This window comes from Chroicocephalus ridibundus, chromosome 3 (genome assembly GCF_963924245.1).
Source record: "Chroicocephalus ridibundus chromosome 3, bChrRid1.1, whole genome shotgun sequence".
Lineage (NCBI taxonomy): Eukaryota > Metazoa > Chordata > Aves > Charadriiformes > Laridae > Chroicocephalus > Chroicocephalus ridibundus.
Genome location: NC_086286.1, coordinates 379,624 through 397,509, shown reverse-complemented (window position 1 = coordinate 397,509; position 17,886 = coordinate 379,624). Strand labels below are relative to the sequence as shown.

Below are 17,886 nucleotides of genomic sequence, written 5' to 3'. Positions count from 1 at the left end.
GTAGGATTTGTCCACTAAAGCTTAGGCTGTAGCTGTGATTTTTTTCATAAGTGTGTCCCAGTTTATTGCCTTTGCACTACTTCGCACTTAAGGAATGATTAGTAAAGGAGTAGCAGAAGATGACAAATTGCAGAAGGCAAGGGCAGATAAGATTTCAGGATGAGAAACGTGTTTGCCTGTGTCAGAGGCAGTTGGCTAATCAAGGGAAATGCAGATAGAATGCTGGATTTGAGCTTTGGTAAAAAAGAGGTCATCAGAGACTTTATCAAGAAACATTTCAGTTGAGCTAACTGGCAGGAAGCCAGTTTGAGGAGAAAACCGGAGGAGACAAGCTACAGCCTGTGACTGTAAATGTTAAATTACAGAGGAAAAGGAGAAAGGAGATAATGATGAGGTGGATGTTCTTTCACGAGGGAAGGGAGAGGACTGAAACAAGTTCATATTTCTAAGGGAGCAAGCCAGGGGAGGATGGAAGGCTACAGAGGGCATAAAAGTCAGGGATCAGAGTGAGTGCAGGGAAGATCAAAGGATAGGGTAGGGTAGGGTAGCGTAGGGACAAAGTTCATGTAGCAAGTTGGAGGGTGTAGAAAAGAATGATCTATTTCTGTATTTGTGATGGAGAAAAAGGAAGAAAAACAGGCAAGATGGTTGGTAGCAGTGGGAAGCGGAGGTTGTTCAATATTTTGCTGCATTCTCTTAGGGAATGTGAGGCAGAGATTTGGAAACAACATTCAGGTAGGCTTTTGAAAGCTAGTCAAGAGATGCTGAAGCAGTGAGCAAATAAGCGCTCAAAGAGAAGCTCAGGGATTGCTTAAAAAAACCCCCTAATTAATTTATTGGGCTTAAGTGAATGTAGGATGCAAGACACTGGGATGGATTCTTTCTTTTACAGAATTCTGGTTAACCCTTATTGAATAAGACAGGCAGCCAGGTGGAATTCCCCTTCTGTAGCTGAAGTAGTGTGCTTCTGATGAAATATGGTCATTGATGTTTTCTGTTTCTATATTAAAGACTTCACAGCTGAAGTTTTTGGGATACAAGAATGTATCAATGATTAAAGATCTCCCATTTGAGTTCATGTTCTTTTTAACATATCTACTTGACAAACCTCTTTTGAAAAATTTAAACATTACATGTTCATTGGAATTATATGTATCTGCCTCTAAAAGAAGCAGATTGAGTCAATGTTGAAAAAAGGGCTCTCCAGTTAATATAATGTACAGAGAACTCCTGAAGCTATGAGGAAGGTGGAGAAGCTTAGCATCTGCCTTTAATCTCTGCTTCATGGCAGCAGGCTTGACTCTTTACTGAAAGCTAGTCGGAAGTTACTGAGTGTTCTGTGTCCTTTTAGGTATTTTCTTGATTTCTTTTTGCTTTCCTCTTTTGATCAAGATTACCTCATGTGTAACTCTTTGAGAAGGATTTTACATTTGCTTCACTTACAAAATACTGTAGTGGATCAAATCAGAGGACAATTTTTCAAGTGCTTGTAAGTGAATGGTTACGTCTTTCATATGTGGGGGTTCATCCAAAATAGACTTAGTTGCCCAATGTAGAAGACTGCAAACTGCCACTCTGGAAAGAAGGTTCTGGTTGAGCTTTCTTTCAGATGCTGATAATCATCTCATGATCATTGGACCTCATCTGTGATTACCAACGGAGCCCTTTAAAAAAAGGGACTTCAGTAACTTGGGTCAAGTTCAAGAACGACCGTGCATACCTTAGTCCGTGCTAGACATTCACTGCCGTGTTTGCTCTTGGGACTGAGTCAGTCTGTTTGGGATGGTAGTGGTCACACCAGCTGTGGTGCAGAGCGCACTTTTGCAGAATAAAGGTCAGATTTCTAGCCAGACCCAGCATTATTACGTTTGACAGCATAGCTTTTGTCTGGTTAGCTAACAATGGAATAAGCTGTTGGCTGTAATCCAGAGTATATTGCAGAAAGGATGCTATTAGGACCCTTTCATGCCTAGATAGCCCCATGGATGGTGTTTTCTGTTTCAGTAAAGCAAAATGATATATGACCATATAGACTTTAGTTCCAACTAGCCTAAGCTGTTTTGCCATTCCTACAGCATTTGCTTTATGGTTGCTTATATTCTAGATAGAGCATATACTTAGTAGCAGGACGAGGACATTCTGAGTGTAAAAAGTAAGAAACATCCTTACTAATCTGTAAACAGAGTTCTTTAACTTAAGCTTCTTTAGGAGATTAAGATGCTTAAAGCCAGATTTGAAAATACATTTTGATTTTTTAGATGTTTAGATTAGAATATCTAATACAGCTTTATAAAATAGTTTAAAACAACTTGTCCCCTACCTCTTACAGCATAGGGGTGGCACATAATTTAAGCACGTTTGTAAGTATCTTGAGATACCTGAGATTACAGTTGAAAACTTGATTGTAGGTCTCCAAAGCACTTTTGAAAATGTCACCCCTATGTTTTGCTGCACAAAGGGCTGAAATTATGGTTTTTCCATTTGGAACTATTGTGGATGTTAAGCTGTTTGTTAACGATGAAAGTTGGCAGTTAAATGGCAAAAAGGACTAAGCTGAAAGCTGGACAGATGGGGGTTTCTTCATCTTTTTAAGATAGGTTAACATAAATTATATGAAAGTAATGAGAAAACCTGATGTTTTCTGAGGGGTAGGGGAAGAAACTCAAATTACCATTTTACACCTACCATATTTTTGTTCTTGTTTTCTACTTAGAGCCAGGTACTGAAGAAATAAAAAAACTCCTCCTGCTTTTACTTGGTTGTGCGGTTCAGGTAGGTTTGGTATAAGTTTATATCTGTATGAAATTATTTAAGTGTTACCTATCTCTTTTCCTACTATTTTAATACCTGAGGTGGTGTATAATTTTGACCTTCTTTCCTATAGCCGTACGATCACCTTCCTTGAAAATATGGATATTCTTACAGTTAAAATGGCTACAGCTGTACACTTCTTACATTTTATTGAATGAATATAGCAAACTGTGTATGTAGAATTTCTAATAGTTTATTAATTGCACTAGTGTTATTTCACCTGATACTGTAAAGAAAGGAAGAAAATTTTGATAAGTAGCTAATTTGAGAAACCTCTTTCTTCCCCCTTTTCAGTAGCTGTTTTTTCTTTATAATTTTATTAGTGTTGAAAGTTGTTATAATTACTGTAACATGGCATAAACTAAGGGTTTATCAGTCAGCAGAATTATTGGAAAATAATTTAGCAACGTGATCATTATAATTTCAGATTTATCATGTTTATCTCTTAGAAATAAACAGGAAGAATGAAAATACTTGTGAATTTTTTTTTATATATGTACCTGTATAAAACAGATACCTTTATTTTTAGTGTCAGAAAAAAGAAGAATTTATTGAAAGAATCCAAGGTCTGGATTTTGACACAAGAGCAGCTGTTGCAGCCCATATTCAAGAGGTACATTATTATTTTTGTGCTTTTAATTTTTTTGAAGGTAGAATATTGTATTGTAAGAAGAGTAATCGAGCTTTTCAAAAGCAAGTACATGAAATACGTGATTTCTGTAACTATTGTTTTTAGTAAGCAAAAAATGCCTTTCTTTTTTAGCTTGATTCACAGAAAGATTTCACGATCAAGCTCTTTTGGATTACATTGTTAAAACAGTACTAAGGGGCAAATATGTTGCTCCAATAATTTCTTAGAATTACAGGAAATTTACTTTAGTGAAATTTTCGTATACGAACTTATTTATAGCATAGAGTTCAAATCCCATGTATGTGATACGTAATGTATATTATGTCATAGTCAGCTTTGGCTTTTTATTTTGCCAGAAGTACAAGTTATTACTTTCAGGTAGATGAGAAACTATTCCATAACATACAATTTAATCTATTTTAAATAATTTTTTCATACCTTTTCTAGAGAATTTAACCCATAGAGTTTCAGCTTTATTTTTTTAGGCTTCCTTTCTACTCTTATAATTTAAAGAGGGTGTTTTTTTTCTCTTCCATTTCATTCCGTGTAGGTGACTCATAATCAGGAAAATGTGTTTGATCTGCAGTGGATGGATGTCATTGTATTGACACAAGAATATGTTGAACCTCTCCTGAAAAATATGGCGTTACATTTAAAAAGACTTATAGATGAGAGAGATGAACACTCAGAGGTACAGATGTGGTTTGTTGCACAAGAGAAATATAAGAAATATTTTGAAAATTATACAGCTTTTGTAACTATAACCATTTTTATAACTAGTAGTTTAATATATGTTCTGTTAGCATATTTAAGCAAGGATTCCTTACTGCCAGAAAGTTGTTTGAGGTAGTTATGGTGTGCATACTAGTTGTTGAATACTGTGGCAAACTAGAAAAGATAATAGCAGATGATCTTCTTCATGTGACCAGCATCCGAAACAACTTTAAATAACATTCATCTGCTGTTGAAAACAGAAAATCCAAATCTCTATCGGCTGAAGTTTCCAGGAGTCGGTAACCTGTCAGTTTGCAAGCCAGTCACTGAAAGGTGCCTGTTACATTACTGTATCGTATTGTACAGCTTTGAGTGAACTGGAGCAGAAATCGTGCTAGGAGATGAAGTCTTACAAGCTTATCGCGAGGTACAATCGTTGTACTGTGTGCGAATCAAGAAACAGAAATGTATTTAAAAAAAATTGTGAGTTATAAATCATCTTGGTGGTCTCAGATTTGCCCCTCAGTAGAGGGTGGATATGTTCATATTGCAATTATTCCAAATATTCCTTTGACAGTTAGCAACTGTCTTTCCAGTTCACTCCCTTGATGAGAGTAAAACTGAAACTTGACCGTGAGGGGAGCGGATGTGTGGTAATCCTGTTTTGCAATGCAAAGGAAAAGTAACTTTAAAAAACAAGACATCTTCATATTAGGATAACAACTCTATTTATATGATGAAACAGGAATATTGCTATAGGTCTGATGCTTTATGCAGTTGACAAGGATGCTGCTGCTCACTGAAGAACACCAGTTTCTTTAGAGATTTATATTTATGCTCATGTTCAAGGAATTCATGCCATTTCATTATCCATCCGTTTCTAAGCACTGATAATTTTGTGGCAGTGTGCCCAGGTGGCCAAGAGGGCCAACAGCATCCTAGTCTGTGTCAGCACTAGTGTGGCCAGCAGGACCAGGGCAGTGATTGTCCCCCTCTACTGGGCACTGGTGAGGCCCCACCTTGAGTGCTGTGTCCAGTTTTGGGCCCCTCACTACAGGAGGGACATTGAGGGGCTGGAGCATGTCCAGAGAAGGGCAACAGAGCTGGTGAGGGGTCTGGAGCACAAGTCTGGTGAGGAGCGGCTGAGGGAGCTGGGGGTGTTCAGCCTGGAGAAAAGGGGGCTGAGGGGAGACCTTCTCGCTCTCTAGAACTCCCTGAAAGGAGGGGATAGCCAGGGGGGGTCGGTCTCTTCTCCCAAGGAACAGGCGATAGGACAAGAGGAAACGGCCTCAAGTTGCGCCAGTGGAGGTTTAGGATGGGTATTAGGAAAAATTTCTATACCAAAAGGGTTATCAAGCATTGGAACAGGCTGCCCAGGGAAGGAGTTGAGTTGCCATCCCTGGAGGTATTTATAAAAGACGGGTAGACGTGGTGCTGAGGGACATGGCTTAGTGGTGGTTTTGTCAGTGTTAGGTTAATGGTTGCACTCAATGACCTTACAGGTAATTTTCCAGTCTAAACGATCCTATGTTTCTATGACTTGGAAGTCCAAATTTGAGTAGTTTTAAGAATAGCCAAATGGTTCTGTTAAATAGCTGTGACTATTTGCTTTAAGTATAGAGGTGAACGTAGGGCTTCTAACTTCTTTTATGGCAAAACTTTTCCATTATTCTTGCTTCATTTCAGTCTTTGATTTGTTAAGGCAGTGAATGATACTAGTTTCTGACATAAAGGGTGCTCTGAATGCAATTCTGTGCCTTTTTTCCTCTCTCTGTTTTTGTTTATTTTTTTTTATTTTTTAATAATTCCTTAGACTATCATCGAGCTCTCAGAAGAACGCGACTGTCTCCGTTTCCTACCTCATGCATCAGCAGCACAGTCACCGTGTGGGTCTCCGGGCATGAAGCGCACTGAAAGCAGGCAGCACCTGTCGGTGGAGCTGGCAGACGCCAAAGCAAAGATCAGAAGGCTGAGGCAAGAGCTGTGAGTACATGCAGATGGCAGAAGTGCGTTAAGAGTCGCAGGCTTTTAAAATTGTGTTGATTTTGCACAAAGTAGGGCAAAACCTAGACGAATTCTTCATTCTTTCAAACTGTAAATTAGTTTTCAATCCTTTTTTTAGTTATTGCACCCAGGAAACATGTTCTTAGCGTGTAAGCATATTTGTGGACCGCTGTCCAAATACAGCTTTTCATCTGGGTTTGTCTTGATCTGTATTATGAACTATATTGATGTTTTAACCTTAAGCATGCTGAAATCAGTGAACTAGTGCTATGGTAATTTTGTATCTCTTGTGCTCTGAACTTTCTGAAAAAGAAACTATGTTTGAGCGATCAGACCTTGCATTTACTGGCAGGGGTGGTTATTTGTGTTTGAGGAGTAATGTAGTTTGTAAAACGAGTAAATTGTATAGCCTGGGTCAGTTATGGTTTCATACAGTTTCCAACTTGCTACGTTCATCCAGTTAAGGGAGCGCTCTCTGCTCCCCCTGGGGCTGACCCCTTGGCTAAGGGGTATGTTCCCCTCCTTCACCTCACCCAAGTACCATGAAAAACCACTCACATGGTAACAAAGATCTTTCTGTCTTGGTTTTTCATGTTCTAATGAAAATCTTTTTTATTCCTTCTATTTTATGAAGAAAACTGATTCGGTAAGTATCAGTGGGTACTTAGTCTGTCTTCATAGTTTAGGAATAAATCTGGGCAGTAATGAAGAGTTATTTAAAGAGGAAGAATGATAGTAGGCCAGTGGAGAATCTGTTTCTCCCTATAGCAATGTGTAATGCTCTTTTAGCAGAGTGGGGTATGTGCAGTTTAAACTTAAAATGCAAATGTTGGTTCTGAAAAGATTCAATACGTATAGTAACAGCACAAATAAAGGTTTTTCATCTCGTGGAGACGGGTAAAATTAAGTTAAAAGTTGAAGGTAGCATAAAGTCACAATTATCAGCTTGCTGGTCTGCTCTTACCAGAGTCTGTTGATCAGATCATCTCTAGCTGGCTGGATTAAGTATCTGGTTGATTTACTCAGAGGATCCCCTTCCCCCACTACATCTCGGTCTTCATGAAGAGCAGAGGACAAAAAGATACGGCTCTTTTTTTCTGATGTCTGTATTATTATGTGTCTACTGAAATGAGCCCGCCCAGGATATTCTATAAACAGCTGCACCAAGAAAATTAGTGAAAAAATTGCTGTTATTAGTTTGATTGACAGTTAATAGATAGCCTAAACAGTGAACACTGGTATGTTCTGTATAATTTAGTACAATCCTCTCTAGTCGGTAGCTGAAGCATGCAATTAGGGCAACAGTGATGGCTCGGAACGTTTCACATTTTGCACTCCTATTTGAATTCAATTTGTAAATAAATTTCCTTTACACGTAGCAGTATATTTAAAATACTAGAGTTTATAAATGAACTTCTGTCTGTAGCATTTGCTATTAAATGCTGCATTTATTTGGCAAAATTAGATTTGTTCCAGAGTTGAAAATATTCAGCTTCGAATTTATTTATAATCTAGTTTTGGCAATGAACCTTCATATCTGGTTTAGCATGCACTGCAGCTAATATAATTTCGTACAAAAGATCTGTAAAGATTATTTTTCTTTGCAGCACCATATACCAACAGTTGGATGCAAAACAGCAATTTGAGGCTTATAATATAGAAACTCCAGAACTGGAAATTGCACACCTGGTTTTCTGTATGAAGTCCTGTGTGTTTCTATATAGAAAAACAGTATAGGAACATGAATGTTAATAGAAAATATGTCGTATCTAACATAATACAGAATACATTTATATTTCTGTATGATTTCTGAACACCCCTGTAGAGGGAAAGCTTTGATATTTACTGTGGACAGTGGTGTTGCAGGTGAACCCTTGTATACTTGTAGGCTGTTGATGACCTTTTTGAAACTATGTATGGTTGCAAAAAGGTCATTCATTGTGAGACTGGCTCATTTCCTAAAATAACTGTTCTAGTTTTATTTAAAACAAATTAATTTTTGTAAGTATGATTACTTTTAGATCGTATTACAGATTTCAGTCCATTAAATTATCTTATTTCCCCCTTTTTTACTTCTGTTTTGTTTCATACTTGTATTCCAAAATATTAAATTATATAGTAACATGTTTGAATATGCAATATATCTTTCAAGGGTATAACATTTTGGATATGGCAGGCTTTTTCGGCCATGAATACTGTTTGTTCTGAAGCGCAGTTGTATTTCGAACATTAGGTATTCTGTGTCTTTGAGTGAATTAAATATTTCCCCTGCACTTACTCATTGTTTAATGAACTCATTTTTTAACAAACTCATTTTTTGAGCATTGAGAAATAATTGTTAGCTGGATGTTAGGAATGAGTCTTGTAAAAATTGTAGTATTCTATGTCAAATTGTTTTTATTACAAATTTCTGAATAGACTAAAGTAGACACTGTGGTGTTTCCATAAAATTAAAATTCATGATGCGTTTCATAAAATTAAGGTTATTAAGCAGTACCTTGTTTTAATGAGCAAAGGCACTTGAAAACCTTAATTATTCTCTGTAAGAAAAAAAAAATTACAAAAATATGAAAGTGTTTTTAAAATTGGATTTACTTGATCTGTGACAGGATGCATCAATGACCATTGTCTGCTTCTCCTGGAAAATATTTGGACCTTCTCAATGTATATTTTCAAATTATTCTAAGTTTACTTTTGGATGTGAATCTCCTGGTACGCATTCATGTGTATTCTCTGGGGTATTTTTTACCAAAAAAAAATCCCTTATCACAAAAGAATCACTTATTATACCTTATACCCTAATGTTTTCTGTCCCACGTAAGTATGAAATCTTAGTGAACGACAGTTTAAAGGACTATGAAAAATCTGACCAAATTAAAAAGATTAGATATAGACTAAAACCTAAAGAATATCTAAAGCATAATGGCATACCTAAGTTTTACAGTCTGATGTCCATGAAATTCTGGGTTAAATAAGGGAAGTCTCATGAATCTCCATGTTTTGTTCTCAAATGAGATGATAATTACCAAGTTTTGTAGTCATGTTTAATTGTGTTGTGTTTTCTCTTTTAAGTGAGGAGAAGACTGAGCAGTTGCTTGACTGTAAACAAGAACTTGAACAGATGGAAGCTGAACTAAAGAGACTTCAGCAAGAGGTATGGGTTTTGTAAATTTAAAATTTAAAAAAAAGTGGGCAAAAAAAAAAAGCTGCCACCACCAGAATGATTTTTCCCCTGCTTTTTTTTGTATTAGAAAGTATATTTTCATGCATTTTAAAATTTTGCAGTCTGAGCATGATCTTATGTAAGTTATTCCTTTATTTGGTGTAGTATGCTGGAAGAATATTCTGAGTTAAGTTAGTATTTCTTCTCTAATTTTTTCCCCACATTCAAGCAATTTATCCCCAACATATCCTGTGAGTGTATGTGCGCTGAATACTTCTCAAAAACAGTGCACTCAAATTTTGTCTGGTTTTCTTTATGTTTTGAAGTCTGAGGGAAAACATATGATTCATTTACTATTAGGATATGAGTGTATAAAATTATTGGGGGTCATTTGAGAATATTATCTGTAGTAGAAAGGTGCTGTTTTGAAATTTACAAATGTGTAAATACCTCTCCTTGAAAAAGGCCAATGCAGTTTTCTTGGAAATATATCATGTGGACTGAACCTCTAAAATACATGGGTTTTTTCTTTACCTTTCTCAGAATTAACTTATGATATCCTTCTGTGGTTTATTTTGTAACCCCAATTGAAATAATGAAGCAGTTGTGTTATCCTTCAGCATGTACTGTCCAGTATTCTTGCCTTTAATTTCCTTGTTTTCATACTTTCTAGAATATGAATTTACTCTCAGATGCCCGTTCTGCCAGAGTGTATAGAGATGAATTAGATGCTCTCCGTGAGAAGGCAATTCGAGTCGACAAGCTTGAAAGTGAAGTCAGCCGGTATAAAGAGAGGCTGCATGATATTGAATTCTACAAAGCTAGAGTGGAGGTACGTTAAGGAAAAAATTACCGAATAACCATCACTTTTTGTTTGCTGTAGCTTTTTCAAAGTAATTTTGATGACTTAAACATTGGGACGCAAAAACACTGTTACAGCTTCTTGCTCTGGGATGTATGATAGTCAGTCTTTTGTGACAAATCACAGGTTTTTCGGTAAGAGTCCCTGTGTCTAATGGCATGTAGTTCCATTTAAGGTCAGCGGTATTCACCATAGCTCTGAGGTAGCAAGATCAGTAGGAGCCTCTGTTTAGGATATATGCTATGTATTGAGAAACCCAAGGAGGAATTAATTAAAAATATGCTATAAATGTAATAATTCCTTTCTCCTTATGTGGGTCTTCTAATAGAAGACAGTTTTCTAAGTCAAGTGTTGAGAGTGGCTATACACATAAATGAGAATAGGACGATGGCATTCCATGGATAAAATATACCAAGGAAAGATGCACTGATACTGACACAGGCCTGGATGGGAACTTGGGAAACTCGTTCAGTCCTTCTGCTTTAAGGAAGGTATTTTTATATATCCATACCACTCCAAATGAATGCTTGGCATTAATTGGTGCTTTAAGACCCGAGTGATGATGTGTCGGCAGTCTGTCATGGCAGCCTTTTTCTTCTCTGAAGAGCGTGGCATGTCAGGTGTCCTCTCTTCTAGCTCTTTGCGCTCTACAGCCCCACAGCATTCTTTATTACAAGGTGTGGGTTTTTTCGTTTCTCTAGGTTCTGTCTTAATTCATATCTTTCTTAAAGTTGAGTCCCTAAGACGGTTTCACCAGCTCTGAATAGAGTGGAAAGTCTACTTTTCTCTATGCTTTCTAATATAACAGCTTCTAAGCAACATCTCAACACTGATCTGTGGTGACCTACAGATTTTCTTCCCGCAGAACTGCTGCCTAGACATGATAGAATATCCCCAATATTCTAGTTATCATGTCTGAAAAGTGTCATAATACTAACGATCAGTGATATAGGATCCTCTGGAAAGAGACTTCTTTCTTTGAATGTTTAAAACTTGTAACTTTTTAATGAATGTATACTTCATATGTCACAGCATGAAATAGCTACTACTCATAAAAGCTACTGTTGATGAGAGGGGAAAAACTGCAAGGCAAAACCCAAGTCTCTTTAATGTTCAATTGTAGATCCTTCATCCAAAACTTACCAGAAATAAAGCATATCACAGTTCGGTCTGATAATAAATCATGGATTGAAAGGAACATCTACATCAGTCTCCAGTCTTTGACAGTGGCCAATAGTAGGTGTTTAGAGGGGAGTAAAGGAACAGGGCAAGCACTCGGTGGTACTTTCCTGTTGTGCTCTCGCAGCCTCCACCAGTCTCTGCTTAGGAAAATCATACTCAGAGGTGGTACCTTTGAGCTTTTTGGCCTTCCCTTGCACGAATTAGATGACTTCTCAACACATGTAAGCCTTTTCGTCTACACAATCATGTAGCAGTAAGCTCCACAATTCAATTACATGGTGTGCGAAGTACTTCTTTTTGTTTGTGTTGAGCCTGACACCTGTATTTTTTTGTTTGATGTCAGCCTTTTGCTTAGCTGTAGTTCATATATGTGCAATACATCTTTCCAGGTCACATCTCAAATCACAGAGATATTTGTTTTGATTGTAATTTTGAACACCTTATTTATTCTTAATGGTTTAAGCACTATTTAATTTCTCTTAAGTTACGTAAAATTGCTGTAAATTTGTCTTTCAAAAAGTCTGTTACAGCTTCCAAATGAATGTTTTGGCATTAGAGTAATGTTTCTAAAACTAGTTATGATGTGTATCAAAGTTTGTATGAATAAGGAAATACTTTTGTTGTGATTTTTTTTTTTGTTGCTTATTTCTTGCAGGAATTAAAGGAAGACAATCAAGTGTTGCTAGAAACAAAGACAATGTTGGAAGATCAATTAGAGGGGACCCGAGCCCGTTCTGATAAATTACATGAGTTAGAAAAAGAGAATCTACAATTAAAAGCTAAATTACATGATATGGAGATGGTAAGTATAAATGGAGAATGGCAAAGACAACTGATATACATTGAATTTTAGTTCTGTTTTTAACAAAATAAGAACTTACAGTGAAAATGGTGTGGCAGAGGGGGAAGGTAATGTCTTGATTTTGTAAAACTTTCCAGATACGGTTTCCTGCAGTAGCTTTGGTTCTGCCTAGGGAAGGAAAAATTGCAAAGGCAGTACTCTTTTTAAGGCAGTACAGTGTTTAATTGGACAGCTAAAATATGATAAGAAATAGAGACTCATTAATAAGAATGATAAGATCAATTTTTTTTTAATGTGAAGGTAGTCTGTTGTCACTAAATACTTAGATAAAAGAGGTTATTTTAACTAGTTCTTCCCCAAAACCTAAATATTCTAAAATAGAAAGTCATGATTTCCCTGGGTGCTTTGTGTTTTCTTTTAGTTTTCCTTAAGCGGTGACAGATTATTATCTTCTGATTACTTTCATTTGCTGCAAAATATCGAGAGCTGCAGCTGCAACTCATTCCTGTTAAAGTAGCATAGGTAGGGAAAAGGGTTTATAAAGAGCCGGGCAAGACACTCTTGTCACGGACCCAGTCCTGTTACAGCTTTTCGCGTCAAAGTAGTCTTATGATAGTTTAGAGAAGGTAAAATTTTGCTTCTTTGTCCATTTCTTTTTCTGTGTGTGCTACCAAGCTGTGCTTATTGTGCGTACTTTCTTTCCTGATGTTCTGAGAAGTGAACTTTGAAAAAGAATAAGTAGTCATTACCATAGGTTATGATGAGAAGAGGTTCTTCTCTGCATATTTTTCTTTACTGCTTGTTACACTTTTCTAATTTTTCCGTTATTTTGCCTGTTCTTCCCTGTGTCTCACTATGTATTAGCAAATCAGAAAAAGCGCTTGGCATTTCTCTGTGGCATACTAGATACTAAAATATTTTGCGTGTGTTGAGACATATTTTTTTTAAAAGTTACATGTGAAATAATTTTTAAGGAGCGTGATATGGACAGAAAGAAGATTGAGGAACTCATGGAGGAAAATATGACTCTAGAAATGGCTCAGAAACAAAGTATGGATGAATCATTGCATCTTGGCTGGGAACTTGAACAGATAAATAGGACTACTGAACTTTCTGAAGGTAAACATACTAATACTTGCAAACTGATAAAACAGAAAAATTGAAAGCTCAGAGGCTGGGCAGCATTAGGAAATTACAGCTCCTGACTTCTAAAGTACAGTGTCTTTTGTCCTCCGGAGAGATGCACCAGTTTGAGTGTTACATTTGTGTTTGTTTTTGTTGTGTTTGTGTTTTTCACACAGGCCTTGGAGATATATCCTACATTAAAAGTCTCATTCTTGTGATTCTTGTTCACTTAATCAGAGGTGTAAAACCTATAAATACCTTGGACTTACACCGTATTGCCATTCGAACGTCTATATCGTGTAGTCGCAGATCATGAGTCTTCTTGTTTACTGTTCTTAAGAAAGGTTTGTCAAGGCTCCTCAGAGTAATTGTTTGCAGAGACAACTACAGTAAAAACTTTGACTCTTCCAGTATAGCATACTTGGTCATTCACTGCATCCCATACAAAAGATTTGTGGAAATTTCAAGATACGTCCTCAGTTGCAGGAAACAAATCTCTGCTGTGATTGGGAAATGTAGGATGAGTAGGACATCTCTTTTTATGCATCTGCAGTGTTGTCTGTCGAGTAAGGAGGATGGGTCATTAATTCTAACTAGCTCTATTCACCCAGGAGGTATTGGAGGACTGTCAAAGGCTTCTAAATCCTCTTAAGTCTAAAAATGCAAAGTCCAAGAACTCCAGGTACGAATAACCTTTTTTTTTTTTTTTAATGGTGTTTTTCTCTTACAGTGCCACAGAAGTCACTTGGTCATGAAGTAAATGAACTGACATCAAGCAGATTACTGAAGCTGGAAATGGAAAACCAAAGTCTGCTAAAGACAGTGGAAGAACTACAGAGTGCAGTGGGTTCTGTAGAAGGCAGTAGTTCAAGGATTCTGAAAATGGAAAAAGAAAACCAAAGACTTAGCAAAAAGGTAATCATCACTGTATGTTTGCATTGTGTATGAGTTGCCTAATGTTCCTTACCATCTTCTTCCTAAAGGGCAATTTTATGAGTTGCTGTTATTTTGGGTGAAGTATTACTAGGGTCTAAATGGTGTTATGGTGTTTGTAAGTTTACGGTAAAAAAGAAAACCACCTCAGAGAGGTTTTTCTCTTGTTTAGTTATGCTTTTTTATTGATGTAAGAATGTGACCATTTTATTCAGAAAGGTCTTTTATCAGTGAGGGAAAAAAAATCAATGTGTTAATACTGGGGACATAATGAGTAATGAAAGTGTTTTTATGATACTTGAGAACGTTATTTTAATTTTTGTAATTATTCAGCAGGGGAAAGGATGTGTACATAGAGATAGCAGCTAGTCTTCACCTAAGCAGAAAACTTGGTCACGTCCTCCATAACTGAGAGAAGATGGGACGAGGAATTGATGAGCAAGTGAGGAGGAGTTTGCCAGATTTATCTGTGCTGATCTGCAATATTTTACTCCCCAAATCACGTATATCAAATACATATGAGGACTAATTACAGTGGAGTGAAATGTCTAAAGTTTCTGAAATATTTGCTGAAGTAAAAGCTATGTTAGAGAGACCATTCTTAGAGATGAGTGGGTAAGAGATAATTAAAAAAAGTAAATTGAAGAAATCCCTTCTGTATTCCATACTTCCGTACTCTTTTTGATTTCTTAACAACATGGTATTTCTTGCAGCAGCCTGTGTGCTGCTTTGAATTTCTGTACAGTACCAGAAAGGCAGCGAGGAGGGTACAACAGAAAGGAACAGGTATAAGAAGCAAGCAACAGTAGGTCCTTGTGGTTGTCTGATACTGTTCTTACCACTTTGGATGTCTGGCAACATGTCCTTTTTCTCACTTGCCCCTAAAAACGATGTTCTGAACAGTGATCACTTCAGCAAAAAGCGTGAAGTTGAAAAAAGTGAATCTGAAAAATCTGAATCCTGTATACGCAGTCTGCTGCCACCAGGACACGCTTTCTCTTAAACCGCTAGGATGAGTCTTAACAGATACAAGATACAGTGACTACAGGAGCTCCCAGTGCCCACTGGGCAGATGATGGGCAAGTTTGGTTCCCAGAGGGGGGCTGACTGCATCCCTGCCGGGGTGTCGGAGCCAGTTACTCCTCCTCTGCAAAAACCAGCGAAAGTGCCAATATCCCTGTAAAACATGCATTGGCCTGCTAAGCAAGGGTCCAGGAAAATCTGAATGTGAGAGGAAGAGGCAGAGGGAAGCAAAGGACCGCCCAAGCATTGGTATTCTCTTCCACAGAGAAGGATTTAATTCAGGTCCTGGCCTAGTTGATGCCATGCGTTTTGCATATTTCCGATCAACAAATTGCTTCACTGAGGAACAAATTTCATTCTGCTACCTTTTTGTGATTTTTATTTCTCAGTACTATTTAGCACCAACTTAACGTATAGTTCAGATAATTTGCTTCTAAACGTATTCCCCCTGCCAGGGGTCAGAGTTATGTCTGGATTCCTCTAGGACTGGGGAATGTGGACGGAGTTCACATAGTATGTAAACCTTCCAGCAGATGATTGTTTGAAAATACAGTGTGTTGCTTCCAAATAACTAATTATACCTTAGATGTGAGAGAAAAATCACACTCAGTCATTTTCACTCATAAATAGTTTTGCTGTGGGGTGACATTAAGAGAGTTGGACCCATTTGACAAAACAAACTTGTATATTTAGTTCCCAAGGAATCATCATGAGCATCTCTTGAACTAGTTAAATAAGATCAAACAATATTTGACCCTTGTAAGTTAAAAAGGGACTTGGAGGAGCGGTATAAATCTCACTGAAATGGAATTTTAAAAGAAAAAAAGATGCTTGGGAAAATATCCAGAGCCTAATAAAATCTGACCAATTTTTTTTTATGCCACAGTACTTTATGGATGTGATCTGAGCCAGGGAGAAAATTCTGGCAGAAGTAAACTTACTCCTAGAAGAGATGAATTTTTTCAGATAAAGAATAGAAAATTCCATTTTATTCTTTCCTTTAATCTTCTTTATTCATTTCTAGAAGGCAACCTTTAATTCAGCTAAAAGTAATACTATTGTCATTTTCAAGTAAGTTTTAAAAAATTTGTTTCTTTTTCCATAGCTTGAAGAGCTAGAGAATGAAATTAGCCAAGAGAAACAAAGTCTTCAGAACAGTCAAAATTTAAGTAAAGATTTGATGAAAGAAAAAGCACAGCTTGAAAAGATGCTTGAAACTCTTCGAGAAAACTCTGAGCGACAGGTGAGTAGCAGAATCAAAAGTCTTAGTGCTGCATTGTACTGTACTGTTCTCCTTTTGTACTTTTTTGCAGGCATAAAGGGATTGTAAATGTTGCAGATTTGCTAAAAGGACAATTCTGCAGCAAAATAGCTTGTCTAAGACCTGCTGCCAGGGAGAGGCGTGACTCATTTTTAGCTGAGGCTTTACTGTTAGTTTTAGAACTTTTTAGTGTTTTGTAATGTTTCCATGGCTTTCATGGGCTGTGCATTTGCTATAGCTGCTTAGAGGGCGTAGCTCAGCCAAAACAGAAAATAGGGAACTTTTGGAGGTAAGCCAGACACCTCTCAATGGAGGAAAGCAGGTTCCAGACAGCTGGGCAGTATTTGAAGTAATGTCGGAGTATTAATGAGAATTACAGCAGCCTGTCCCTGGAAGGGACCTGACGGAGACCAGAATAGCAGAGCCGCTCTGCTGCTGACTCTCTTCCTCCTGTGTCGCTCACAGTCTTTTGTATCTGCGGTAGCAGCCATCATATCCAGCTCCATAATGTTCCCTTCTACTAGAATGTTTTCTGTCTGTGACTTGTAGGTGGATAGCAGAATTTATTTTTGATTTCCAGAAACTGGCATCTGGGTCTTTATGAAAGATTTGAGCTGTGTTTGGGAGGGTACTGAACGTCACCAGTGTATCGTACCTAATGGGGGCCGACACCTTCTAAAGGGCTCTGCAGAGGACCTGTGGAAGGCAACCACTAGGAAACAAGAATTACGGAAGCTTCTGGAAATCCCATATTTAGTAATCAAGTCCTTCAGAATTAGAACTGTAGTTGTCTTTTATAAATTCCACTGATACTTGTTGGTGAGATTGACTTTTTTTTTTAAGTTTAATTTAAAAGTATGGTATTTTGGAATACAGAATATTGTATTTCAAAAATCCTGAAAATTTTTAAAGTCACAGTTTAATCTGTAAATGAAATTCCAGACTTAAAAAAGAAAGAAAGGAAAAAAAAAAAGCTTGAATTGAAACTTTACTTTCATTTAAAGAGAACATTTGGGATAATTTTAAAGAAAATATGTCAGTTTGTCTAGTTTAAAAGTGTTCATTGTTACAATAATTGATTTATATCTTGTGTTAGAAGTATACTCTAGGGAAAAAAGGAGTAAAACTTTCTGGACTAATTCATAACTCCCAGTTCAACCATCAGGGATATGTATGTTGTTTTAAATGTGTTAGAGTAGGACTCACATTTCAGTGTGACTATTTCTGCTTAAAAATAATATACTTATGCTGCTAACCCGTCACAGCTCCTCTTTCATGTTTTTTACAAATCCTGTGCTGAAACTTACCGGAGTCGACTATACAAGGTTCATTTGATTTAATCAAAAATTATGGAGGCATTGATCATGATTTTCTG

At 37.0% G+C, this 17,886-nt stretch overlaps 1 protein-coding gene across 10 annotated transcripts in view; it reads left to right on the top strand.

Moving 5' to 3' along the window:
• The window catches only part of CCDC88A (coiled-coil domain containing 88A), a 77,009-nt gene that overhangs the window by 26,075 nt on the left and 33,048 nt on the right, over window positions 1-17,886 (top strand). For all 10 annotated transcript variants that reach the window (XM_063331155.1, XM_063331157.1, XM_063331156.1 and 7 more), the window contains 10 exons: window positions 2,714-2,772; window positions 3,341-3,424; window positions 3,993-4,133; window positions 5,970-6,139; window positions 9,233-9,314; window positions 9,997-10,155; window positions 12,023-12,169; window positions 13,144-13,288; window positions 14,025-14,209; window positions 16,356-16,493. In XM_063331155.1, the coding sequence (XP_063187225.1) occupies window positions 2,714-2,772; window positions 3,341-3,424; window positions 3,993-4,133; window positions 5,970-6,139; window positions 9,233-9,314; window positions 9,997-10,155; window positions 12,023-12,169; window positions 13,144-13,288; window positions 14,025-14,209; window positions 16,356-16,493 (1,310 nt within the window). The remainder of the gene's footprint in view (window positions 1-2,713; window positions 2,773-3,340; window positions 3,425-3,992; window positions 4,134-5,969; window positions 6,140-9,232; window positions 9,315-9,996; window positions 10,156-12,022; window positions 12,170-13,143; window positions 13,289-14,024; window positions 14,210-16,355; window positions 16,494-17,886) is intronic.